The sequence below is a fragment of the Papaver somniferum genome, chromosome 8, assembly GCF_003573695.1.
Source record: "Papaver somniferum cultivar HN1 chromosome 8, ASM357369v1, whole genome shotgun sequence".
Lineage (NCBI taxonomy): Eukaryota > Viridiplantae > Streptophyta > Magnoliopsida > Ranunculales > Papaveraceae > Papaver > Papaver somniferum.
Window position 1 is genome coordinate 150601840 of NC_039365.1, and position 27991 is coordinate 150629830.

The 27991-nt window shown below is 36.1% G+C and overlaps 4 protein-coding genes and 1 long non-coding RNA gene across 5 annotated transcripts; 2 read left to right on the top strand and 3 right to left on the bottom strand.

The window, feature by feature from the left end:
• Nucleotides 1-7262: 7262 nt before the first annotated feature.
• On the bottom strand, nucleotides 7263-14168 carry LOC113303497 (alpha-galactosidase 1-like). Its single transcript, XM_026552535.1, has 17 exons — nucleotides 14112-14168; nucleotides 13980-14014; nucleotides 13767-13870; nucleotides 13366-13441; nucleotides 13183-13241; nucleotides 13010-13075; nucleotides 12834-12917; nucleotides 12697-12761; nucleotides 12529-12628; nucleotides 12339-12429; nucleotides 11647-11723; nucleotides 10855-11032; nucleotides 9538-10045; nucleotides 9299-9396; nucleotides 8652-8754; nucleotides 7753-8563; nucleotides 7263-7556 (listed from the first exon to the last, which is right to left on the bottom strand). Exons 4-9 carry the CDS (start codon nucleotides 13417-13419, stop codon nucleotides 12591-12593), a joined length of 366 nt encoding a protein of 121 aa, XP_026408320.1. The 5' UTR covers nucleotides 13420-13441; nucleotides 13767-13870; nucleotides 13980-14014; nucleotides 14112-14168; the 3' UTR covers nucleotides 7263-7556; nucleotides 7753-8563; nucleotides 8652-8754; nucleotides 9299-9396; nucleotides 9538-10045; nucleotides 10855-11032; nucleotides 11647-11723; nucleotides 12339-12429; nucleotides 12529-12590.
• A 1038-nt stretch (nucleotides 14169-15206) lies between these two features.
• LOC113303498 lies at nucleotides 15207-17097 on the bottom strand. Its single transcript, XR_003337543.1, has 3 exons — nucleotides 16483-17097; nucleotides 15465-16112; nucleotides 15207-15368 (listed from the first exon to the last, which is right to left on the bottom strand). It is a non-coding gene; the product is annotated as an uncharacterized LOC113303498 (long non-coding RNA).
• A 2489-nt stretch (nucleotides 17098-19586) lies between these two features.
• LOC113303495 (EP1-like glycoprotein 4) lies at nucleotides 19587-21139 on the top strand. The gene has a single exon (XM_026552533.1). The coding sequence runs from the start codon at nucleotides 19657-19659 to the stop codon at nucleotides 20965-20967; it is 1311 nt and encodes a 436-aa protein (XP_026408318.1). The 5' UTR covers nucleotides 19587-19656; the 3' UTR covers nucleotides 20968-21139.
• Nucleotides 21140-21342: 203 nt separating this feature from the next.
• LOC113303496 lies at nucleotides 21343-22214 on the top strand. Its single transcript, XM_026552534.1, has one exon. It carries the CDS (start codon nucleotides 21413-21415, stop codon nucleotides 21872-21874), a length of 462 nt encoding a protein of 153 aa, XP_026408319.1. The 5' UTR covers nucleotides 21343-21412; the 3' UTR covers nucleotides 21875-22214.
• A 588-nt stretch (nucleotides 22215-22802) lies between these two features.
• Nucleotides 22803-27488, bottom strand: LOC113303494. Its single transcript, XM_026552532.1, has 9 exons — nucleotides 27235-27488; nucleotides 26118-26345; nucleotides 25819-25940; nucleotides 25468-25528; nucleotides 25131-25271; nucleotides 24313-24420; nucleotides 23904-24132; nucleotides 23432-23680; nucleotides 22803-23096 (listed from the first exon to the last, which is right to left on the bottom strand). The coding sequence occupies exons 1-9, from the start codon at nucleotides 27400-27402 to the stop codon at nucleotides 23014-23016; spliced, it is 1389 nt and encodes a 462-aa protein (XP_026408317.1). The 5' UTR covers nucleotides 27403-27488; the 3' UTR covers nucleotides 22803-23013.
• Between the last annotated feature and the right edge of the window lie 503 nt (nucleotides 27489-27991).

The window sequence follows — 27991 nt, forward strand, 5'->3', positions numbered from 1 at the left end:
GGTTTTGATTAATTTACAAAATTAAGCTTCTCCCTCCGTTCCATTTTACTTGACGTTTTAGGTTTTTTTTGTGTTTCAAAATAGATGATATTTTTAATATTTTTCTCATAATCTCACTGATTTGCCCTTCCTTTGGAATCACACAGTATCATTAATTTTTGTTGTAATCAGTATTCTAATTTTTAAATCTACTCTAATATTTATTGTGTTGAGAATTTGGTAGTATATTCCAAGTAAATTACCATGAGATTGATAAATTATTATGGGATTGATAACTTTCCCTAGAATTTAAGAACTAAAAACTAGGTCATTTAAATCTCTAGGAAGGAATTAATATGGGTAGAATTGGAAAGATTTTACTGTATCTGATATTTCTTAATCTCCGTGAAAAACTCTACAACGTCAAGTAAATCGGAACGAAGGGAGTAACAAGTAACAAGCGCACCATTGATGGACTCAAATTTGAATTTTTTTTCTCCTTCTTATTCTGGATCGAGAGCGACGAGAGGTGGTGTAAGTGTAATTGGTCACTGGTGTTCTGTGGAGTTGAAAACTCTTCCCTGTAAATCACTAAATCTAATGGAGTTCAGTTTAGAGTTCTTCCTTCGCAGAGAGAAAAGACGGGGAAAAAAAAAGGAAAATGAGAAACCCTAGCCTTATTGTTCTATATATACCACCCTTAAATCTAATGGCCATTATTAGTTTATTACCACTAAATCTAATGGCTATTACTACTCGGTACATTCGGTCCGGGATGGTACGGGACTTGGAAAGGACCGTGTACCTGTACCTCCTTAGCCTCGGTTCCTACTTTTTGGACCGGTACCTGTACCCCCTTTCTCGATTCGGTACAAAAACAGGTACGGTTCCACCGGTTCCGAGCCGGTCCGGGTTTTCGGCTCAATTTCTTTGCACCCTTAGTTATACCCAAAACCTCAACAATCAAATTCGTTGAATCACACCAAATTCTGAAAACCGTTTTAGTTGAGATTCTTTTCCTTGTTGTATGTCTACTAATGTTTCTCTAAATCTTCTAAATTATCCACATATTATGGATATTGTCTTGTGTTGTGTTGATGGGTTGGCCTCTGGTAACTCCTTGGCCTCTTACGGTATTGATACTAGTTGCCCAGTTTAGTATTCACATTCATTCTTGCGAATCAGGTCTGCCAAGGTAGGAAAATCTTTTGTGATACCAAACTATAACAATGGAAATTCAAAATAAAATATAGCAGAAATTAATTTTAACTTGAGAAAACAAAGTTAAACTCGAAAAAACAAACAAGAGAAATTTTAGAGTATTACTATTATCCATGAATCTGTAATTTTTCTTGCACGAATACATCCTACTTAACGTAATAAACAAGTTTTCAAGACCACTAATGCTCAATTTGAAAGAGAACCTCTAAATGATACAAAAACTTCTGAATTACTAAAACTTGCATAAAGCAGCAAATTCTGCTAACTGTAACTGTAAACTACTCACTAATGGAGTGCAAAACTCAACTTACTGACCAAGAAATTCTTTCGGTGATCACCTTGATCTTCTTTTTCTTCGAGATGTGAATCTTGTCAATTGTCTCTATGAACTCACTAGGCAGTACAAATCTTTAAAGGTATAGGCTTCCATATGAACATCATACATGAATGTGGGGTTATGCTTGCCGTTGTCAATTTATCACTGAAGTTAGTCTCCAGACGTGATGCAATTAATCATATAAAATAGATAATTATCATAAAACCACATATAATTTATACATGATTAGGAATTTTAGGATCACTAGCATATGAGTGAAGTTTTGAGAGCTATATCATAACTTGAGTAGATAGATATGCTATTTTAGTTCTGATTTTGGCTTCATTAAATTCTGAATTATTTTAATACTAGCTTTGATGAGTTTAACCTAGTGAACTTGTTTATGAAGATTTATTGTTATTGGAATGCTACTTTATCTGTGTACTATTTTACTATCTCAAACTAAAACGTTATAAGTTTTAAGATTTATACGTCACTTCTACAAATGTTCTTTGATGTATGCCTTAGGATATAGCATATACGAACATCATAAGCATAACATATAAAAGTAGAACAGAAAAGAAACTGGAAACAATATTCACCTTACAACGATCTCTTGCTTCTACCACAATGTTTTATAGAATACCAATGTCATCCCAATGGGCAGTCATGGATGTAGGCCGTGGACTTTGATTAACAAAAAGTACAACAACTTTATTGTCAGACATGTTGGGGTTTAGAGCCATCTACATGCTATTACTGCGAAAATAAAAATAGCTAACAATAAACACTTGATCTCGGATTGATCCGTGAACCTCACTATGATCTAGGATAAGAAGAAGAGAAAGAGAACCATATAGATGTAAGCCATAAACAAAAGCAATAAGAAATAAAGTACTCACGGATTTAATGTGGTTCAACAATATGCACAATGTGTGAATATTGTCTACATCCACCAAACGGCTACGACCTCTTTCTTTATTATAGAACCAATTGAGAATTACACAAGAATTGAATAATCAATTATCGACTCACCACAATGTGACCGAACAACTCTCACAAACTCCCTATAAATTCAAAGTAGTGTTTTCACCCATACGAGACAATGTTTACCACATTATCTACCACAACGAGATGATCTTCTCTGCACATCCTGACATAGATTATCATGGACGCCTTCAGATCAACACCAATAATCTAATCCAGCACCACCAAGATGATCTTCTTCTTAACAAGATGTTTTACCAACATCTCCATACGAATACTCCATAACGACATATCCTCCAACATCGATAAGTATTCCACAAGCACCATAATGATGTACTCCTTCCACCATTAGGTATCTCACATACCATCCCAAGAGGTGGGATGAATTCCTCACATCTCTAACGAGAATTTCCTTGAGAACTCATTAAGAATTCCATAGCCTAGACCTCCTTTTATAGGAGTATATTACTTATCCTATAAGAATAGGGTTTCCTTAACTTAGCTATTAAGGTCCTAGAATTTAGGATCAAGTAAAATAAGAGTTTATCACAAACTCTTAACCCTAAGCTTAATTAATCACCGACCAAGTTTAGGTTTTCCCAAACCCAAACTTACCGACCCAAAAACAAGTTTGACTTATTCAAACTTAAACACCGATCTTAAAACCTACAATTCTCCACCTCGGATCATGCATTTATGCATGAGACGATCAACTTGTTTTCCCTCCATCTTATGAACATCGATTGCACCATCACTGAATGCCTACATATCCTCAATAGGAATCAAACCTAAATGTAGTTCACCCAAATTTTTCTGTAGAATTGCACCATAAGAGAGTAAACCAAACTTGAACTTCAACAACTCAAGACTTAACAATCCAACCTATCGGTGATTGTACAAATCTCCACCAAGGCGAAAAAACTTGACCATCTCACCAACCATCATCATATGATCACCCGTTATGCAACATCTTGAGAAAATACACCTTACTCCTTTATGTTCACAACTCCACATTGATTGGCATCATTATAGGTGTATTCCATGCCAACTCAATCAGATCATACACGATTGTTGTCCATATGCTACCATCGAACTTAGCTTGCACTTGAGACTTTGCCACCTTCGAACTTGTTTCATACTACGAACACAACTCCGTCTTGACTGGCCTTGCTTCACCTGAGTTAATGTTCCGCTATTCCGAGCCACTAACTCCAAGTTGCGCACCACATCCGTTAGGGTTGACATCCGTAACTACTCGATCACCAAATAAAACTACCATAGTATCCTCCGTTCGTCTTCCTAAGCATTACCTTAGAAGAAACCACAATATTCATTTTTGTCTCTAAACTCCATCCAAGTCAATTGCTTTTTCAAAGAACTAATCATACACTTGCTTTTTTCCACGAGCATGTCCTCCAAAGCGAGTTAACGAGATACTTTGCGTTAGTTTGTAACAAACCAACCTCCATGTTAGCTTCCAAGAAACTAACCATTTTGTATGTACCAAAGCATATTGAGCATGACTCTAACCGCGCACCAAATACAACCAATTCACAGATCATTTCCACTGCGTGCCAATCTCGAGCTCATCTCTACGAATCTTGCTTTACGAGCCTATCCTCGATTGGATCATGATTCTATGACCATATTTTCCCAATTGAGTTTTACTCCTTCAAAAAGATCATCATATATTGAACAATTACATACATACAAAACATGTGTCCATCTCACAGAGACTTCGATAGATGACACACCAATCATCTTCACCACTTCAGCAACCTCAACGGGCTTTTACTTAATTGTCAATCTAGTCTTTTATCAATTTCTTAGCAAGCATATAGTTTCGACTTCATGACAGTCAAACCACAACTCAATTCGGATTCGGATAGAATTGTGACCATCGTCGAAGAATTCACCGTTACCCTTGTAACAATACATAATGTCACACATTCTCTCTTGTGAATATCCCTTTTCTAATCTTTCTCCAAACGTACACCAACGTTTCGAAAATTGATAATCCGTCCTTCACACGAAGACCCAATCAGACACACAACCATAATCTGAAACCTTTAGCAACTTCCTCAAGATCCAAGCAATTCAAGGCGCTGTTGTGTTTATCTTCTCATGCTATTTAGAGAAAATAACTTGACGGAAACTATATCGTTGCTAAAACAAATTTCTCAATAGAAATCTCTACCTTCATCTCTACAGGATCTGTCACTATTGAAATCAATTTCAGTAACTGTAGCAGACGAGCAAACCTCCAAATATTACCATTGATATAATGTAGTCTCTCCACCAGAAAGTCTCACATTGATCATCAGAAAATCAAATAGCCAATGAAAATAAAAGGTTATCGGGAAAAACGCGTCCAAATTGTAGCCCTACTCAAATTCATGCACCGTGTTTTCTCCTAAATAGTATACGCTATCTCGTAGCCACACTACCATACTCATTGTAGCCTTGAAGTGTCCATGCGATACCTTTTTAATTCCTCACAACGAGTCTTTACCAAAATAGGAATGTATCCGCAACACGAATAGACCAACCTGTTTCTCCAAATGGTCTTGCACTTCAACCAGCTCCGATCGACTTCAAATGGTGTACAACCAAATTAACAAATATTCGACTAGAACGTCATCAACAAGAATCAAAAGATCACAAACTATCTAGCTTCTCCATCGGAAACAGTACGAGAGAAACTACAAAAACATTGTTCTACCCGACAGAATGCCATACTCAACACAGACAAAAAAACTCTACAAACTGTGTCGAAAAACTTCTTCTTATATAAAAATAAGAAACCATAGCTCCACCACAACCAATATCACTTCTCATCCAACGATAACTATCCTGCAATTTATTTGTAGCCACATGCTTCAAATACTAAGATTGGAAATCAAAATCTTCACTTCTGGAACATATCAAACCCTGGCCAATGGACAATTTTTCCAAAACGAAACCTACAACAAGATTTTCCCATATCCTTATTGTAACAAACAACTAAGGCATAATGAGTATGAATCTATCTTCACATTCTTCAACTTCAGGTTAAAGACAAGAATCAACATAATCCAACTGATGACGATTGATAACCAAATTATTGTTTTCTTGGTTTGGAACAATAATGAGACTTTGACATGCTTATATTCCATCTTTACTTCCACAAACATACAAATCAATATTTGTATCTCAACTGCGATATTCTTGCTTTATTGTTTCTTTCCAAGCAAACACCGATTAATTGAAAACCAATCTACGTAGGTCTTTCCAAAAGTTCACAAGAATATGGTACGAAGTATACAGAATAAATAAAACTTACTTGAAGCCATGCATAGGGTTTACGCTCCAATAAGTATCAATGTCAAATCTCCAATGTAGAGCACCATAAGCATCAAGACCATAAATCTTGACAATATTGAATGCAGATCACTTGATATAATCCCATTCCTTCAGAAGCGCACTTTACTTTGCTTTGTTCCCAAAAACTGATGAAATCAAATACCACATATACTTGAAAACATCAAACTCTACATCTTCGGAAGCTGCAACATCAAATCCACACATACTTGATGAAACCAAATCCTTTGTCTTCAAAATTTTCTACGAATCCAGAAAACCCAAAACTTTCATCTTCAAATCTTCTATCCAACCTAGGGCTCTGATACCAATTGTTGGGGTTCAGAGCCATCTACATGCTATTACTGCGGAAACAAAATAGCTAACAAGCACTTGATCTCTCGGATTGCTCCATGAACCTCATTATGATCCAGGATAAAAAAAAGAGAAAGAGAACCATACAAATGTAAGCCATAAACAAAAGCAACAAAAAATAAAGTACTCACGGATTTAACGTGGTTCAACAATATGCACAATGTGTGAATATTGCCTACATCCACCAAACGGGTACGACCTCTTTCTTTATTATAAAACCAATTGAGAATTACACAAGAATTGAATAATCAATTATCGACTCACCACAATGTGACCGAACAACTCTCACAAACGCCCTATAAATCCAAAGTAGTGTTTTCACCCATACGAGACATTGTTTACCACATTATCTACCACAACGAGATGATCTTCTCTGCACATCCTGATATAAATTACCATGGACGCCTTCAGCTCAACACCAATAATCTAATCCAGCACCACCAAGATGATCTTCTCCTTAACAAGATGTTTTACCAACATCTCCATATGAATACTCCATAACGAGATATCTTCCAACATCGATAAGTATTCCACAAGCACCATAATGATGTACTCCTTCCACCATTAGGTATCTCACATACCACCCAAGAGGTGGGATGAATTCCTCACATCTCTAACGAGAATTTCCTTGAGAACTCATTAAGAATTCCATAGCCTAGACCTCCTTTTATAGGAGTATATTACTTATCCTATAAGAATAGGGTTTCCTTAACTTAGTTATTAAGGTCCTAGAATTTAGGATCAAGTAAACTAAGAGCTTATCACAAACTCTTAACCCTAAGCTTAATTAATCACCGACCAAGTTTAGGTTTTCCCAAAGGGGAAAAACGGTTTAGTCCAAAAACGTATCAAAAAATATAGATTAATCCATCCCGAGTTAACTAGGTACAGTTTAGTCCAAAAGTTATTTAAAATATGAAAAATACATATATAACCTTCCTAATTTACAATTTAATCCAAATATTTACAGTTTAGTCCAAAATGACTCATGATGACGTCGATAATTTTAAATAATTAAAAAACAATTTATCTTTTGAAGCATTTGTTGAAAATTCGTAAACTTTATATATTACGAAAGCTCTTTCCGAGAGCTACAAAAAAGAGTACCATCTGACTATATAATTCTTATTTTTTTTGAAATCTAAGTTTACACTAGTGTACAAACATGTACACATCTACAGTAGTCAAGAAAATCCAAAGACTCATGACCAGTTTGTACACCACATACACCATATACAACTGGAATCATCCACAATAATGACAAGTTTGCCAACTCTGCTGCCATTATTAAATCTCCTTCATTTTCTCTATCGTCTTCGTCATCAACAACAACCGCCTTCTGTAAGATAGACCCAAAAGAAAATTTGAATTAAATCATGGACATCATGATCACGCCAGATCAAACCCAGTTCTGAGTTATGGGTGCACTGTCTGATCAAAAAAGAAAAGAAAAAGAGTTGTGGGTATCATCACTTTCACGGTTTCACTAGTACTTTTGGGTAGGAAGAGTAGATCAGAACTAAGAAAGAACAAACCTTGCCTTGACGAATATCTTCAATTGCATCACCTATGGAACTGACTTCCCCCGTTGGTGTATCCCAATCAGGCTCATCCTTGTGCATACATAAATCATCAGTTGTAGGAAGCATATCTGCTGCCAGTGTCTCAAATGCTCCTGATGATTTAACATGTTCATCCCCAGAAACAACTGCAGCTCTAACTTTGCTGCCACCTGCGCATGAATTACTAGGTCTAATCATGGGAAAAGTCGATGTGTTTGCATTTGTTCCAAATGAGTTCTTATATCTTAGCCCACTGAAACAGTTATAATAATTCTTCCTTCTTCATAACAAGTAAAGGTAATCAGATTAGTTCCCAGAACAAACAAATTCAAACAAACCCAAACCTATTTTTAACAATTCCAAAATACAAAGGCACCTTCATAATACTAGTTGCAAGATCTTATAGAACTAAGCACTAATCTGTTTCACAATCATAAAGATAGGCATAGTTTCTATTTAGAGTTTACTAAAAATGATAAGCATGTTTATTTTGGGTTTGGTCAAAGAAAAATAAAATAGGATTGTTTCTAGGATGAGAATGGTAGTGAAATTCACATGCACTCATCTTGTTACAGGTGCACCAATATGCACAATATTATAGGTGCACCAATATGTACACGTATAGAAGGATGGTAACATAAATGCCAAGAGACATGAACCTTTTCCAGCAAAAAGAAACAAGTGGGATAAACTCAAGTAAGCAGCAGCCAATTAAGGTTCTCGACACCATTATCCCACATTTGAATATTTTCACTGTCACCTTCTTCGGGGTACATGAAGGAAACTGCAATAAGAAAGCTTTCAGTGAATAAAAAGAAAAAACTACAACTTAATATAATGTGCAACTTGATAACTAGAAGTATCCGTTATACTCGTTAAATTCTGTAAAATTGAGACAACCACTGCTGTCTATGTCTGCGTTGATAAATTTTTCATTCCACCACCCTGGTTTTCTGTGCGTCTTGTTGTTCATATCTGTTTTACAAGTTATCATCACAGCATTAAAGTTTCAGGTAAATTTTATCAGGTGCACAACAATATACACTCGTATTACAGGTGCACTATTATGTACACATTTAATTTCTATCACATGTGTACAACAATATACACTTATATTGTAAGTGTACTAACATTTTACGCATGTAGTTTCCGTTATAACATTCAGTGACTCATAGCAGCACTGATTCGACATCTAAGAAATGAAAAAAGATTATTCAGTAAAATTTGATTAAGAGTCCTAGAGTAGACTATTTTGCATACATGCAATTTCTGTCACATGTGTACAACAATGTACACTTATATCATAAGTGTACAAATACGTACACATCTAATTTCTATCATAACCAACATGAAGTGACTCTTCAATAGCAGTTGAGCACTAATCCAGCTATACATGATTTCCTAAACCAATTCAAGTGGCCCTTTATTTTTCTGTTAACACATACAAAGCTTAGGTTCATGATTAGAATTTCATGTGATATTCGTCACAATGGACAATGACAACTTGAGTTCAACTCACCAACAACTTCTGGGGAGACCATTGTGGATATTCATCTCAATCCATTAGCTATCTTACCCCTGGACATTGATATTCATTTGGAGTTCCCAGCAAGCAACCTATCATGTACGAAAAAGATCAATCAGTTCAACAATGTATGGTGCAAAGAAGAGCAAACTGAAAACACGTGAAGATGTATAATAGTTGCTATAATTCTAAGTTAAAATTATAAAATATACAAAACAAACTAAGAAACTAACTCAATGAACACTATCCCCATGCTGAGATTGCTGCCAAATTAACTTTGAAGTTGATAATTCCTCCCTCCGATTATCTTTCATGGCTTACAATGAATCAAATCAGAAGAAGTTATTAATCACTGTAGAATTTAAAGAAGTTATTAGTCACTGCACTAAGAGGATGCAAATAGTGTTTGCCATCGGACACACTTTTTACTACTTTTTTCGCCTAGTTGTGGCAGCTGTTCATATATTTACATGCAGGAAAATGCATTTTTGCCAATGAACCACACTTATTAACCGGCACAAAGAATATCAAATTAATAACACAGCGATGATAGTGTGAAAAGAAAAAAACAACGTTAACTAAAAGACTATGTACAAGGATTATACTTTCAATTATGTGTACAAAAAACCACATAATCCAGTCAAGTACCATCACCCCTCTTCCACATTAGTTGCATTTCAATTAATCTTTGATCAATAATATTTAGTTTCTCTTCCGACCTTCGAAGTTCGAATATCGCTGCTGCAAAAAAAGAAGATTCTGATCAATACGTAACCGAAGAAAATTTCAAGGGAAAGAGTAACAAATACGATTTCTAATAAAATGAGGGAGTAAATAATCAAATAAATTGAGATTTTACAGTGGTGTACAAACGATGTACACATCCATCAATTAGGTGGTGAAGCTCCGGAAGGTTATTAACTTACAGTCAGTGGATTCTAAACACTGGGGCAAATTGATAACAATGTCTTTTTTTCCTATCGGATTCCAAGTCAAGTCCTATTTGCTTCCCATACACCCCTCTACATAGCCATCGAACCATGGCTAATATCCGTACAAGACATTAATTTCTGTACCACTAATAATCAACATGTGTACAACTACGTACACATTAATAATCAGCATACGTATATAACTATGTACACCCAAAACACGTATACAATCAAAATTAAAAATAAACTTAACACAAGTGATTACAGAACATATTAGTGTACAAATACGTACACCTCTCTAGAAACTTAATAAATTCCAGCATACACGCCCACAAGACTCATTAGGTACTAACAATCAACAGGTGTACAATTATGTAGACATTACGATCAACGAGTGTACAACTATGTGCACATTGACAATAGGTGTATAATTATGTACACATCGAAAATGAGTAGGTGTACAACTATTTCAAACACTATTATGAGATGTTGCACCGATACATTAAAGAAGGCCGGAGCGCTAAGGAGCATTCTCGGAGATCAATGGTAACATGGTAAACGAACATAGGGCATGATGCATGAAATTTGGTATTACTAGTTTCCTCCAAAAATGCGTACCTTGCATTCACTTGTTGAGAAAGTAAGACAATGAGGATTTCCCATGCTAACACATGTCACATTCCAGGTTGCACCATCAATTTCTAGTCTTGCCTTCACCACAACTCGGTCCTTGTTGACTTTTTATAGCCAAGCGATATTTAATTGTAGACAGACTGCACACAGGATGACTCTTGAGCTTCATAAAAGACAAGTTTGAGATAAGCTAGACAGTGTATTCCAAGTATAACAGAAAATCAACCATGCAATAAAAACTCTATGATATAATTAACTTAATTAAACCGTACTGTTTTTTCCTATTACTTGAATTTTAACTGCATATATAATTTCTTCCTCATAAAATTTAAACGCATCTCAACTAGCATCTCTCTTCTCATCTGTCCAAAAGGTTCACAGACTACCTTACACATCATTTTTCATGACCCACTTAGTTGGCAGTAGATATACCAACTATAAAAAATATAGTTCTATGATTAAGTAAGCCTAATGAGTAACCCACACGGGTGCATCTAAGAGAAAATTAAAACTGAAAAAAAAAAATAGATAGACCGAATGAGTGTAGAGGTGAAAATTTAAGAGGTTGACCAAATGTGACCTCTTCATGCTTCTCTAAAGTATACGATGAAGATAGATTTACAGTCAAACCCTAACTAGAAAGGGAGAAAACACTTGAGAACTCCCAGTTTCATTTAATTTAGGTTTTCGAAATCGTAAAAAAAAAAATTGTTAAATCCATTCGAAGTCATATAACAATTGCGACCAAATTAAATGTTAAGAATAGATTACACTTACCTTTCCATTCTCTTTGAACCATGAGCTCTTCGATGTTGAAATTGAATCTCATCAAATTTTCTCCTGGATTAATTAATCTTCAAAAAAAGTACCGATGGTAAAGATTTAGGTTTTCAAATCGAACCTAATTGAATCAAAAGTTCATTCTGGGATTTATGTTTGGAGATTCAACTTTCATTGAATCGATATTAGGTTTATGATTTTTCATCACGAGAGAGACATGGAAAGGAAAAAGTAAAACTGAAAAAAAAGAAGTTATATCAGTGGTGGGTATTTTTGGCAGTAGAGAATATGGATTTGGATTGATTCGTCAAAAAATGGACTAACCCGTTTTAAATTTGGTGGATGAGGACCTCCTAGTACTAGGCTTTGAGTGACAGGACTCAACAGTCTAAATCCCAACCAAAAATGGGATTAAACGTCAATTCCTACTTTCCCAAACCCAAACTTACCGACCCAAAAACAAGTTTGACTTATTTAAACTTAAACACCGATCTTAACCTACAAGACAGTGGACCAGCCCATATCTATAGAACCATATCCATATGAAATGTAAATGCAGACTTTCATGAAATGCGTTGTTTACCCAGCAGATCTACTCACAATGAGTATTCAACACCATATCATTCATGTTAACAAACAATAAAATTGCCTAGATAAGCCGGTGCTTAATTAGTTCTTTTAAAACATACTTTGATTAACATCAATGACCTCTTTATTGTCAATGATCACCATGGTCTCAGTTGTGGTGTTTCATATATCACATCCAAGGAGAAGGGGTGCCTGCATACAAGTGCGATGTTCATCCATTAATCCAAAGTTGATTGCACAGAAATCAGAGAGAGTAACAATATATACTCATATGTATATGTATCTCTGTACCTTAGAAATCGCCCAAATGCTGAAATGCACCACATACTCACCAAACTTCATTCCTCCATTTCCTACTTCGAGCATATCCGGATCTTCGAGAAATCATAACCTTTCCAAACATCAATGTACTTTAGCATATAATCGTGTAAGATGTTAAGAGACGGCGATAAAACTAACCATTCCAACCTCCTGGCTTGGCATAATCAGCATACACTTCATTCATGTCCGCTGTATAAAGCATGCTGGTCGACAAACAATTTTTGTTAGCTTAACTAAGAATTTAAAAAGAAAATCATTTGTTAATTCTTACAGACCTTATCCAAGGATTGCTGATGTCATTAGCAGTTCTCCAACTGTTTCCCCAGTCACCAGCCCATAAAGCCGGGTGCATATCTCCCCTGATACAAATTATTCTAAGTTACAGCATTGAACATCATGTTGGGTAATACTGGAAACTCAACTTGTCACGAAATTATTATTTTTGTATTACCATTCGCATATAGAAAAGAATATAGGACGTCCTGTCTGATTAAGAGCTCTGCTCATTATACGGTATCTGTTGACAAGATATACCACTTGTTATGTTACAAAATACTGACAGAAAATTTATATAACTGGTTTCAAAAAAGGCAAGCTAAATGAGTTTCTGTTATGATTAATAACCTTATTGTTGGCTTTATATCGTCATTGAAACAGTTATCATACTTCAAATAATCAATCCCCTGCAGGTGTATGTAACACAAAATTTCATTAATTGCTCAATGGAGGATATAGCCATATCAAATCAAATTATAAAAAGAAAACTGTTCATTTACATAAAATAATCAAAAGGTAACGCAACCATACCCATGAAGCAAAAGTTTTAGCGTCTTGTTCTTCATGATTAAGATAACCTGGCATTGTTCCAGTACATGTCCGCCGCCTGGAAGCAGGATTTAGAAATTATCTCGCACATCCCATCTATGATTGCCCGGCTTAAGGAAAATTCATCCACATCTTACAAATCTCCCTACTTTTATTTATACACAAATGTTTGTTTTGCTTCAAACCCGAACGAGACATACATACATTAATTGCCAAGGACCTCAACATCACTCATCTCATTTGCAAGATATATATACATTTCTTCAATTTCAAAGACAAGAATATCAATTTGGCGGTACGCACGATATAGTAAGAAATAAACAACATTGAAGGATTGACCATGCCTACAGATTACCAGATTTTTAATGTTTAAATATAAGTACCCTGAATCCGCGTAAATTCCTAGCTTAAGACCTTTGATGTGAACATAATCAGCAAGAGCCTTGATCCCTGATGGGAAAGTTGATTTTTTTGCGACCAAATTACCCTGAAATGTAATTTCATGGATATTAAATGCCGCGAAAATTACTGCATATTGAATCATTCGTGGAATGTATAAAAAAATGGGGATAAAAATGGAAGTGACAAATACCAACCTCTGAGTCACGATCAGATTCACCCCAACAATCATCTGATGAAAAGATAGATTAGATAACTATGCATAGTTGGTGTTTAGGACGCAAAATGAATTTGCACGTACTGAAAAGATGATATATTCATGAGCTTACCTAGGTTAACATATTCATACCCAAGCTTGGCTAAACCTGTTGATACCAACACATCAGCTGTAATTGGTCCAACAATCAAAAGAATCAAAGGTTAATTAGGATGACGTGTTTACTGGTTTGTTTGAATATTATAGAAACATTTTGATACAAGGAACTAAATTTACTCACCTGTCTAATGATATTCTCATCAATTTTGCAATTGAATTGATTCCAACTATTCCACCTGCATGAGCCACAAGTTAAGATAGAATAAACTAGATGACCGCTGCCACGGTGGGACGGCCGACCGAAAAATTGAGGCAAAACAAAAAAAATTCCTCACAATTTAGTTCCACCATTTGAACTGCGATTTCATACTCCACAGCCACCCAATCGCAATTACATAAACATTGCCTCCTTTTTTTTCTTGGTAAATCCAAATTGTATTAATAAGCAGATTCCAACTTTAAGTCAACGAGCCCATTACAGGAAATGTTTGCTAATTGCAGAGTTCTTAATGCAACAAAAAGCACAACCTACAAATTCAGTTCTTAAGGAAATGATCTTCCATCATCTGAAATTCACTGGAAGAAAAGTCGATCAATCAGGAAACAAATCAAATTACTACGACATTCCTTCTTGTTAATTATATAGAGTTAGAACCAGCACACTTCTCAAACCCAAATTCATTAGAAACCTTATTAAGATTAACATGTCAGTGTTGTGGTATTTCAACTACAAAAAATTTAAAACTTAAAAGAGAAATTGAAGTCACAATTCTAAGTTAGCATCAAATGTGAAAGAGCAAAACTTTTTCTCAGTCTTCAGCTTCCACGCATCTTTTGCATATCAGGATCCCTGGATATTTTTGTTAACAGAAACAAAGAGAAAACCTTAATTTTACTCCCACAAAAATAAAATAAAAACAAAAGAAATTGCCACTTTCGGGCATCACCTTTCATGTGGTCAAGTATTAGAATCCTTCATCCCCGAGGGATTCCTGCCATTTCAAGATCGCTGCACAAAATTAAGACAGAGGGAACATTATCTTCAGCAGACGCTAAGAAAGCACATGAAAACAATGACACAAAATGAATTCCCCCAATGTAACTTGCCTTTCTTTAAGCAAAGGCATAAGATTTCAGACCTTACCACCAAATGTGAAAGATGCTATAAATCCTTAACCATACGGCTAGAATTTTTGGCTGCAGCGTAAGCTCTCACCAGATTTGAATGAGGTTGTAAATCGAAAATATCTGCTAACCAAGACCAAGCTTTCTGCACAAAAGAACAGTGCCAAAGCAAGTGTTCCAGCGATTCCTCTTCAACGTTACACATCACGCATTTGTTTGCTAACTTTAAACCTACTTTTACCTTATCCAAAGTAGCGCAGGCCCCTCTCATGATCTTCCAGTTGCGATCAGCAAGGGAAGGATGCATTGTAGGTCTCCATATCAGCTGAGCTCCATCAAACTTCACATACTTCTTGTGGATTAGCTCCTTGGCAGAGCTGACAGTAAACAAACCCTCCAAACTAGGCTTCCAAATGCAAATATTTAAACCACCAAGAGGAATGGGGAGATATGTTTCTCGAAAACCTGCAGCTATAAGTGTGTCACGACAATCATCGGTTAACTGCCAATTTCCACCATCAATGCAATCACTCACCATTATGGTTCGGTCTATTCGGTCTAAGTTGTACATAAACATTACCACCAACACAAACAACTTCATTGTCACCTTGATATGCATTTCAGGCCTCCTCCCTGTACTGTATAGGACAACCAAGTTTAGTTTCAACACCATCAACTCCAATATCTCATTCATACTCTTCTTATCTGCAGTTCAGCATCAAAAATTAAACACTACCCAAACATCAGTCACTTAAGTGAACCACTTATCTAATTCATCTCCTCCCTCTGTAATTCAACTCAAATCCACTCAAGGATCAGCATAAACCTAACCCGTTACTACTCGCAACAACAAAGCATAACTGTAATCTCATTCTCAACCCAAAACCACCTGCAATAACATATAATTCATCCTCAGTTACAATTTAACTCTGAAGAGCTGTAGCCAATTGATAAATTATTTCATTTCATTTCAATATTATCAATTGCAGTTCAATCAAACACAAAACCATTAATAAACATCATCACAATCTCAATTCATCTTCTTCATCTATAATCTCCATTTCAAGAACCTTAATCTCTAATTTGGGGAAGAACATATGAAACCCAAATCTTGAGATTCTCACTCTTCACAGTTAACCAAAATCAGAACCCCATACAGTTCAATCAACTTCAATTCAATAAAACAACCTTAATAAAGAATCAACTCATAAAGTAATCTTAAAATTAAAACAAAATCATAGCTTAACTATCTGAATTACCTTCTCTGTTGAATTTGAAATCACCAAATCAACCAATACCACCATCAACTCTTCCTTAATACTTATCCTCTTCTCTCGATCTCAACCTTCTCTTGATTTCTTCATCTTTAAAAAAAACCTAATTCTCAATTCACATCTGCATCACTTTCTCCTTCACAATTCCTATTCAAACCTCCTACCAGAAACACCACCACGATCAAATTCTTCATCACCGTCATCGATTTCTTTGATTCTAAGAGAAACCCTAATATCGTTTGCTTGATCCACCTTACCTGAGTTTGAGTCGTTTACTAAAACGATACCACCACCGTCACTCTCACTCCTTAGCCAAACTCCTCTTTTCTGAATCTCGAGACCCTCGGATTTGTTTCTCAAACCAGCGGTAGATGATAAACAGAGAAAGAAGAAGAATAAAGTCGAAATTGAGTAAAGATTAATGGAGATTTAGGGTGTGAAATTGATGGAGATGAAACTGGATTTCGATTTCGACGAAGAAGAAAGGATTCGAGAGAGATTTATGCTGCTGTTAGAAACCTGTTTGGTAGAAAGAATAGATTAGGGATTGGAAGAAGAGTAGAAGAAAAGGGAGGAAAAAAGAAAATTTTGGAGGTGGCCGGGATTCGACCCCAGCACCTCTAACACTATTCCGTGTTTTTGATTTTTGTCATTTTACAATAATGTCCTCACCATTATAATCATCTACGTCTGTTTAAAGAAGGAAAAAAATCAAGGAGAGACAATGAGGTCCTGGTCGCTGAACCAAATCCAATCGTTTTTGTTTAATTGGAAAAAATTGTCACACTCCACATTAACACAAAATCACCATCCTCCGTTGCTTCGCTCGGTTGGCCTAATAAACAATCAAAAAGCAAAAAAAAGAACAAAGTACTTTCTTAATCTTTATAATTATCTCTGATTCCAGATTTCACTGGTGAAAAGATTGTATCATCAGGGCGTGCATGCTCAACTGTCATCTAAAAAATCGTAGATATCTGTAAGTCTAAGCAGGTTGCATAAAAGAAGACAAAAAAAAGGAAGGTTTTAATGATTGGGTGATGTATATACCCCATGGGCGGTGTACTTCCGAGGCCATTGTCAAGTAGATGTCTTCTTCCATAAACATTAATGTCACCTGAAGAAGATAATTTAATGAAGAATGAGCAACAGAGCAAAACTGTAAATAGAAGGTTACTAGAGAAGATAAATTTGAGTAGTAAAAGCAGATTATTAGCAGGTGACGGTGAAGATAAATATGGTCTCTTCACTGTACAACAAAGTGCCATTTTGGAAGGTTTTTACATATGAGAGAGGAAATAAGTAAACCCTTAAACAGATGAAAGGAAATGATAATAAGAACACTAATTTAACATTTTAATATTACGTACTATCAGAAAAACATACCCGACATAGAGAATTTTCAACCTAAATGTCAAAATGAAGTCAATGGTGCAGCAAACGCATGTACGCATTGAATATATATTATCAGAAGATATGATCTCTCCAAGCTAGTGTATGTGGGATGAATAATTTAACTTTGTGATCAAATTAATAAATATATTATAGTAAACTAATCTTAGTTGCCTAATTAAATAAATAACTAAATGTACTACTAGGCGCAACAGATTAGCACTTGCAGATCAATTTAGCTGCCTATTTAACTCTATACACTACTTTTCTTGTATTTCTTGATTGATGCACTAATCAATGATCACTTAAAGCACATTCAAAAGAAAATCTAGAATAACTTAGAAATCTAATTATTTGCAGAAAGAGCTCTAATTAATGTCCGTAGTTTGGAAATGAAGCGCAAATGAGTGGGAGGTGTGCCAACAGTAATAAGCTATTAGCTCAATGGGTTTTCGAGGTTGCACTGCGCGTATAATCAGACTAACACCTTGAAATTTTATACTAGTTTCTGCACAACTGAATATTTAACAGATTAAATTTTTGTTGGAAAAGTGACTTTCAAATCTAATGAATTAGATATGAAACCGATCCGGAAGCTCATGTTTGGTTTGACTGATGAGATGAGTGGAACACTTTTACATAAAAGATGAGTTAGAGTTTGAAATTTATAAAGATTATCTGAAGTTACAACCTTAGCTAAAATGTTATTTATATTCAACACGCATTACAAAGAGTTTGTTAAGAGTGAGTCATAACCTCACTAGTCACTAACTGAATATCATTTCTGAATTGTTTTTGTTTTTGTTTTGTTCTTCACATTTAGGTTAAAACTGATCTAGTTACAACCTTCTACAGTTATAGAACTTTGTAAGGCTAGGGTACTTTTTAAGAATCTGATGAAGGTGAGGATATGCTTTCTCCAAAATAAACTCAAGTTTTATTTCAGAACCAAAAAGTTGAATTCCAAAACAAAGATTTATAATGGAAAAAGTTCTCTCAGAAATTTCATCAAACAGTCACCGACCAGAATCAAAATACAATATAACCTTAAAAGTTTGAACCTTATCCACATTACAATGAGTCCCACTAAATTTTATTTAAAATGTCTTAATTTGATAACAAACTACACAATCAATCGAACTCTTAACCTTACGAACTGCTTACTTCCAACTTTATTTCCTAGTACAAAGGGGATGATCGTGAATGTTGGCGGAGTAAGTTATACCTTAGGTTCCGGATTGTTTTGTTCCTCCAGCACTTGCATAGCTATGAATGCCGGATAATTGACTCCTCCCCTTTTGGTGTCGGAGGCAAATGTCCCAAGACTCCTAACTAGGTATCAGTTTACTGGAGTATCGGCCAATTTCAGCCTATAAAAGGTATTGCCTTTCATAGCTTGATGTTCTGTGTAGACTATGATCCAACTCTCTTAACAGCAATGTAGCATTTTAAATTAAATATTAATATATCCCTTATCTGCAACGGCAGCCAACTCTGCTGTCGGTATTTGAATTGAAAGTTAGCACACCACTGTGGACTTTGATTCTTCCTGAAATTTGACTTTCATAAATAGGAACCATATCCGCCTACACTTATCAATATAATATAAAATACTCCTACTTCAGCACATGGATTTTCAAAGCCTGTGTAATGAGATAATCTGAAAATGAAACCTATTGAATCTCTACATCTATATATAGAGATCACAAATCCCTCTTAAAAGCATTGTGGTTGTACTTCTACAAACAAAACACTCATACTTCAAAAATGACCAAATTTCTGTTCCTCTTCTTATTCTTCATTTTGTGTTCTTCATCAATATTAGCCAGTGCAGTGGTGCCTGTCTCAAAGACATTCAATATTGTCAATCGAGGAGCATTACTTTCTGGAATTGTTGAGTTCAATGCAGAATTCCGCCAATTAAGATTCGCAAACTACCCATTTCGTCTTTGTTTCTACAAACCCTTCTTAGCCGATACTTACATTCTAGCTATTGGCTTGGGAAATGGCGGAAACACGCGCATACGATGGGTTTGGGCAGCTAATCTTAATCACCCTGTTGGCAACAATGCTAATCTCGTTTTTAACAGCACTGGAAATCTCGCCTTAATCGATACAGATGGTCGAGTTGCTTGGCAAACTAGCACAGCAAACAAGGGTGTAGTTGATATTAAACTACTCCCTAATGGCAACTTTGTCCTTGTCAACAAAAATGGTGAATTTGTCTGGCAAAGTTTTAATCATCCTACTAATACTCTATTGGTAGGACAAGCTCTTATTCCTGGAAGTTCAAGTACTAATAAGCTGGTTAATGGGGCTTATAGTCTGGTTTTACAAGGCAAACAGCTCGGTTTATTCTTCAATCCCATCTCAAAATCATCATCATCCAACCCATTGAACTATTTCAATTTGATAGATCCAGTTCTTCAAAGTTCTGTTTTGAAAAGTGTCACCTTCAACATCGCCCCGGACTCATTCGGAGCCGAATCCGCTAATGAATTAGGACTTTATACCTCTCCGAGTACCAGATTCATTCTAGCTCAACCTAAATACAATAGTACATTATCAATTTTTCGGTTGGGTGCGGATGGTAATGCATATATCTATACTTACTTCGAAAAGAGTAACGAAAGGGATGCCTGGGAGGAAACTTATGCCACTTTTTCTAAAAATGGAACCAATGAAGAATGCTTAATGCCAGAGAAGTGTGGGTCGTTTGGTCTTTGCAGCAATAACCAATGCGTGGCCTGTCCTACACCAAAAGGACTAACTGGTTGGAACAAGGAATGTAAACCATCAAGCTTACCTTCTCGCGGTGCTAGTGCAGCCAAGGTTGGCTATTACAAACTTGAAGGTGTCGATCGTTTCATGAGTGCTGCTAGTACTGAAGCTGAAGGACCAATGAAGGTCGATGCGTGTATGAAGAAATGCAGCGATGACTGCAAATGTGCCGGTTTCTTCTACAGAGTGGATAGTTCTATGTGCTTGCGTACTTCCCAATTTTATACCCTGATGAAGCTCAGTGACGATTTAGGGAGTAACAAACTGTCTACTGTTTACATTAAATACGCAAAGTAGAAGTCCGTAATCTCACTCATTTCATGGATTTTATGCACACAAAATTGTAATCTCAGTTCTCTGTGTTATCTTTCTTACATATAAGCTAAGCTGTTAAGGATTTCTGTTTTCTGTTTGGCATCTTCTGTACTTTTGCTGCACCATTGTAATGTATTTAGCACATTTTGACATGGCAGCTTCTTGAAGCAGATCGAATATACTTCACACTACTTATGCTTTTGGTAACCACTAACCAGTATTAGGACCGGCAAAGCCGGTCTTTCTCTAGACTTGCACAAGGAGATGGCAAATTACTGTAAGGGTGCCCGAACTAAAACGTCGGTGCCAATATAAGGAAACCTCTTGACTTTCTAAACAAACAACACCTCAGTACAAAATTCTAGTACTCTCTTCTATAACCCTAGAAGCCCCAAATCTCGTTCTCTCAAAACAACTACAGTGGAAAATGGCGTTCGTTGGTAGATTCCGTGAGTTGATGAAGAAGTATGGGAAGGTAGCATTAGGTGTACATCTGGGTGTCTCTGCAGCTTCAGTCACTGGTTTGTATTTCGCCATCAATAACAATGTGGATGTCGAAAATCTTCTCAGTAAAGTTGGTATGTCTTCTGGTGTAACTACTAATAAAGAAGGAGAAGAAGGAAATCAACAACCCCAACTTGGTAAAACCGCATCTGAGGGTTTGATTACTGAAGAACAGCAACAATCTGATTTCCAGCAAATCCAATCACTACCACCAAAGGAAACAAACAAAACTGCTGAATTGATTGCTTCAAGTGGTGGTGCTCTTGCTTTGGCTGTTTTGTGTAACAAAGCTTTGTTTCCGATTAGGGTTCCAATTACTGTTGGTCTGACTCCTCCAATTGCAAGATTCTTGGCTAGAAGGAAACTCATCAAGACCCAAGTATGATTTTGTTACCAAGTTGTTTCTGTTCCCCCTCAAAACAATCTACATACCCTTTTCTTTTAGTTTTTCTTTTTCTGTCTGGGAATGTTTCTGTTTGCTTTTGAATAGATTTTAGCTGAATTTTGTGTTTATCCATTCCATGAAATTGAGATCTACTAGAATTATGAAAAAAGAATGGGAATTGGGTGCCATAGACATTAATGTAAAATGAATGAATGATGAATGACATTCCTGATCACATTCTCTGAATAGGGTTTCTGCTCTTCTGTTTATGTGTTCTGGTGGAACTTTGATTATTGTGTTTGAAAATTTGAATGGAACAGAAGTATCTCATTGTTTGTAATACTTGTTCTTACTCATGAATTTCATTGCTTAGAGTTATTTAGCTTTTTTTTTTTTTTGCTAGTAGTCATTTAGCCTTTGGAAACCCATCTTTAGATTAGCTACTTGTTTTGAAATGCTTAAGCTGTCAAAACCTAGCTTCAGATCCTTTTTTGGTTAGAAAAAAGTTGTTGTTTTTAATTTGGAGCAAGGTAGTAGCTGATATCAACTACTGGTATTGAAATGCTGCAACACTAAAACTATCAGAAACCAATCATTATAAATCCATTTGGTTTACAAGAAATAAGAAGGTAGGCAAATTGTGTTTATATCTCCCTCCAGAAGTGAATCAGGCCTTTGGATGGCAGTTAAATGGTTTCCGGTGACAAATGTCTACCAAATTTAAGCATGGAAACTATTGGGACAGTTAACTGCCATTCAAAGGCCTGATTCACTTGACAGTTTCGGAAGAAAATGCAGCAGACTTATTGGCCGACCCTGGAAAAACAGATGTGACAATCCCACCAGAAGCATGAGAAACTCTCAACACTCACCAATTGAAATAAATGTGACAATCTCACCACAAATTGATGAGAATCTCTCAATGTTCTTCACCAATTGAATCTTGCACTGAAGAAGGTAAACAAGTATTTCACGTGCAACCTGTAATAACTTGGGTTTTCTTTTCTTTATGTGGTGCTAATATAACAGCCGAATAAATATTCAACTATTATCAATTTAAAAATACGAAATCATGTTCATGTATCAATATTACATTAATCTATACTGTCTACACCTGATTCATGTCTGCCGACCATTTGTTAATCGAACTTGCACTTGCGAACTAATTTGCTGCTTAACAATATTGATGCATAAACAGCAATAATAACAAGAAGAAGTGCGCCTGCAAGAAAAAGCAGTGGTTAGGCCTTGTAAACTTGAAACTGAAGGAGAAGCTAAGACTGAAACTGCTGGCATAAATCTATTGTTTTTGATAAACTTTTGTAGCTATGTAGACTTTTGGGGTCCCTTTTTGAAGGATACTGCTGGGAGAAGCAGCAGCACCTTCTTAGGCAGAGCTAACGTCTGAGATGACATACACAGCGAGCCCACTAGCCTCTGTATAGAATCTCAATACTTTGTGGGCCTTGCAGCTGAGATAGAGCTTACTGGATGCCTAGTATGATGCTGCGAACAAACAAAAATGGGATATAGGCAAAAGGTTGAGACTTCTTTTACCTGCTAAACTACATGCGAATAGAATAATCAAGCGATGTCTGTCGAGCCAAGGTAGACTAGTTTCAAGAGAGCAGTGACGCAAATATTTTCCTGCTTCTGCGGTTGGATGGCTTACACCCTGGTTTTGCAAATCTGAGACTGATATGTTGACAACATGAACAGGAATTCCGTTAACATCTCTTATTTGAATCTTCATAGTCACTGGGTTAGCATCCCAGTCTATCTCAATTGCCCCAAAATTTGACTGCCCTGAACGAAAGAAAAGAAGATCATCAAGTTGAAGTTAGAGTCCTGTTGTGTCATCGAAAATCGGTGGGATCCACAGACAACGAAAACGGTATCAACTTCGAAATGGATGTTTCCTGAACACTGGTTGGAACCCAACTTCCGATCTTTCTTTTTCGCTTTTTTATAAACTGTCAAATTTCAAATATGTGCAGAGAAAAGAAAGTCTGCCAACTTAGATACTTACCATATGTGCATGACCTGAATCGGCATTGCGGTCCAGTAACTCGCATGGTTGTTGGTGTTAACCATGCTACAACTCTCACCAGAAATGCCAATGGCCGTGGGATTGCCTTCTCCACAGATTGGGTGATCCCGCTAGATGTAATATCATACAGTGGATATCCAGTGCCGCAGTCGTATCGAGTTATCTCCCCAAAATGAACATCGCCACTTATAAAGAAGACACCATTTCTCTGCATGAGTAGAGATGATACAAAAGATATAAAACAATAGAAAGGCCTTCAAATCATAAGATCAGCTGGTCACACTAGCTGTATAAAACCAGAAGAAAAGTTGCTCAATACAAGCTAAGTGTTATTGGAGCAAAGCTGTTACCATTTCTCACAAACATACAAATTGCAAGTATCCAATACCTTACTCCTTGTTATTAGTTCGAACAAGCGCTTCCTCTCCTTCGGGAATCGTCCCCAAGATTCCAGATAAAACAGGGGTCCAGTAGTTGCAGAAATATTCGAAATAACCTGAATCATACAATAAACAAGTATGTTTGATTTTGAGCAGGTGGTTGTTCATCAGACGCTCAAAAGAAGCATATAAAGTCAATATCATCGACAGTTTGTTTTGTGATTTTAACACATGGATGAGTTAAAGTGCCATGTTAAGTGAAGGTGTGTTCAAGCCTCAAAGCATATATGTCCTCTATGAAAAGATGTAATCCTTCTAACCCGATGTAGCAGCACAAAGTCAAACAAGTCTCCGATGAAACCATTCTACGATATGGTCCTGATAATTGCAAAGGAATATGGCCGATGCAGCACCAAAAGGAAAAAGAGAACGAATGAAATAGAAAGGACAGACAAAAACTTAACATAAATTCATGAAAGTAGCCAGAACAAGCCTAACATAACTTATGTTCAGTGTAAGCTAAGAAATCCTACTAATATAAAGAAACGTAATACAATCATGAAAGTTTCAGTCCCCAAAGTAGGCTTCATGTTTCTAAGTTTCTCAATCAAGGAATGATACTCACTGTAAGCTTGGTTGCTTGTCAAACAATACAACACATAAAGGCGAACCTTATCCCTTCAACCTATATGTAGCTAAAAGATACAAAGTAATACCTAGATACTGCATCCTTTGTTACAAACACCAGTCCCCTAGGTTCAGCAACACATGGTCCATAGTGACATAAACATTGGGAATTACTGTTAACTATTTGTTTTTGACGTACCTGGATGGAAGATCCAATAATGGTAAATTCTGACTTTGGCCCATTCAACTCTTTTGCTAACCATTCCCACTGTGAGTTTCCCAAAACACTTCCGTCACTTGACAATGGATCTCTGTGGTATCGGGTGTCTAGCATAATCACCTGAGGAAATGCAACCACAAACTGAATTTTAGCTGTTGTTATCTCTCCCCATAATATCCTACAAAATTCTGATAAATGCTCTGTAATAGTAAAGCATAAATATGCTGCAGCAAGGCAATTTAAAGGGTAAAGAGCAGCACTTGAAGGAACATATCAGTAAAATAAAGTGGTTAAATATTAAAGGCCACTTACAAACCTTGACTTGTTTCCCTTTAGGGCCAAACATATATGAGGCGTAGACACCAGCCTGCTTGCGCCTGCAATAACAAGCCGTGATAAGCTTTATTTTTATTTATTTTTGATGAAAAGACTTACTATATTAATTAAGAAACATGAGAATGGCAATTTCCTGTTTGGAATATTCAACTTATAAAAAGTAGAGGTCTTGTAAAGCCATGATCAGTTAAGTATATAATCCAATATAATAACACATTGTGGGACAAGCATGCTAGATGAAAATCAGCTAATCCCACTGTCATCCTTCTGAATCAGCACTACGTCCAAACTCATTTCTCCTTTAAAAAAAATGACAAAGAATATCCCTCACCTTGGGCTATTTTTTGGTTCATCCAAGAAATCTAACATTAGCTGTTGAGTGGTGTTTTTCCCAGTAAACTCCTTTCCAGCATCATTTAATCCATAATCATGGTCATCCCATGTGCCAATCACCTGCAAAACTCAAACTTAAGATAATGTTGTTAGAAGGCGAAACTCATGAATAGAAATAAGCAGCACATCATAGAAAATAGCATAGGGCGCAGATTTTCACATTGAAGCACTCTGACACAGATGACCTGCACGAATAACCCAAACTAAACAAATTTGCAAGTGGGAAATTCGGAATACCTGTGTTTTCTTCCTAAGACGAGAATATCCTGGATTGCTTTTCGCCAACTGATACCTGAACTGCATTTCTTCCTTAGATGCAGGGACGAACCTAGGAACATTCTTCCATGGGCCAATTGTCCTTTGCTTTCCAAATACTCTAAAGGGACGCCTGATGTCTCCATAAATGTTGTCACCCAGCCAAATGAAAAGTTGGGGATCAAAGTCAACAATTGCATTCCAAATGGGCTGCAAAGAAGCACAAGTCCTGACATTATATTAAGTAATTCCAAGAAAACTAAAGGATGAAAGAAAAGTATTTTGCTGCATAACGCAATGATGTGAGTACGAGTAGCAGTGACGAGCACTGATACGAAAATGTTGGACACAATGAGCCACAAGTAGCCGCGACATCGCATACGTATTTACGTGTATCAGTAATGATGTTTTTCATTTTTTTAGATATATTTAGTTCAATTAGATCTACAAATTGCTGTCCAAACAAACGAACACACACAAATAATTATACTTTTGGCTTTATGTATGTTCACTTGTTCAGACAAGGTAAGGTGAAATACCACACAAGATATTCAAAAAACATCGAACTTCGCGTTGTGCCAGTACTGGCAGAAGTGTCCGCAAATATTGGACTATAAACTACAATGTCCTTGTAGATTAGTGTTCTCTAGAGCGAGAAATTAGATTCTTTCTGGACAGTTAAATTTGAAACCGTTAAATCATATTTTTTTTTATGTTTATATTAATTTGTGGTCAAAATCATTAACACAAGTTTGATTTACAATCCACTAGAATTGTGGAACAACATCGCAATTAGTGCACAGTCAACCGAATGCATTATTCATGGCATTAGGCTTCCTAATTATACCTCGCGCATACATACATTAGTTTATCTCAAAAACCTTCATGAATACCATCAATACCTAGAATTCTACGGTTTACGATTCAACAAACCAATTATCCCTTAGAGAATACATTTCCCAATGTCAAAGACAGAAAATAAATTCGTTAAAGATCTAAAGAAACATCATAAATTAAGAATGTCAAGCCAATCCTAAATAGTAGATATTGAAACGCGATAAAGAATAGAACAGGCTAAGAAGTTGAACAAAAGAGTAACCTGAGGAGCACTTTGATTAGCACAAGAACCAAATGAGATACGAGAAACAATTTTAGGTTCCACTTTCACTGAAGAAGAACCAGCTTGGAAGAAAAGCGAGGCGATGAGAATTTGTAGAAGATGGAACGAGACTTTGATCTTATTAATTGCCTTCATATCTTCAAACATTTATCAGATACGAGATTTTCTTTGGAGAAGACAAAGAAAGAAGGAGAATGAGAACAAAGGCTCCTCCTCTTTTTCTTGGTTTTCTGATACAGTAGCCTAGTTAGTAAGTTCGCGAATGATTCGCGAATCATTCGCGAATTTTTCCGTATCACGAATTTTACCGTCTTATTCGCGTACGTTTGCAACTCCGAACCCAAGTCGCGTATTATGTGGCATTTCCGAATTATTCGCGAACCGTTCACGAATTTTACGTATCCCGAATGATACGTCCGCTTAATTCGCCATAAATTCTTTAGCTTTTACTTTTCAAAGACTCCATTTTTTGGGATTTACTGCCTCCCGAGCATACACGACCGAATAGTAGACGTGTTGTGATTTTTATGAAACAAAAACGACTGAAGAGATTTGAAGGTGAAGGTGAGAGAGATCTCAAACTCACTAACCAAGCATCTAAACCACCATATGACGTCCTCTTGGATAACTAATGTTGTATATATTATTAATATCATCATATTAAGTTTATTTTTTCTTTAAATAACTCACACATATGCATAAAAATTGGTCTATGACCTTATAAATACAAATTATT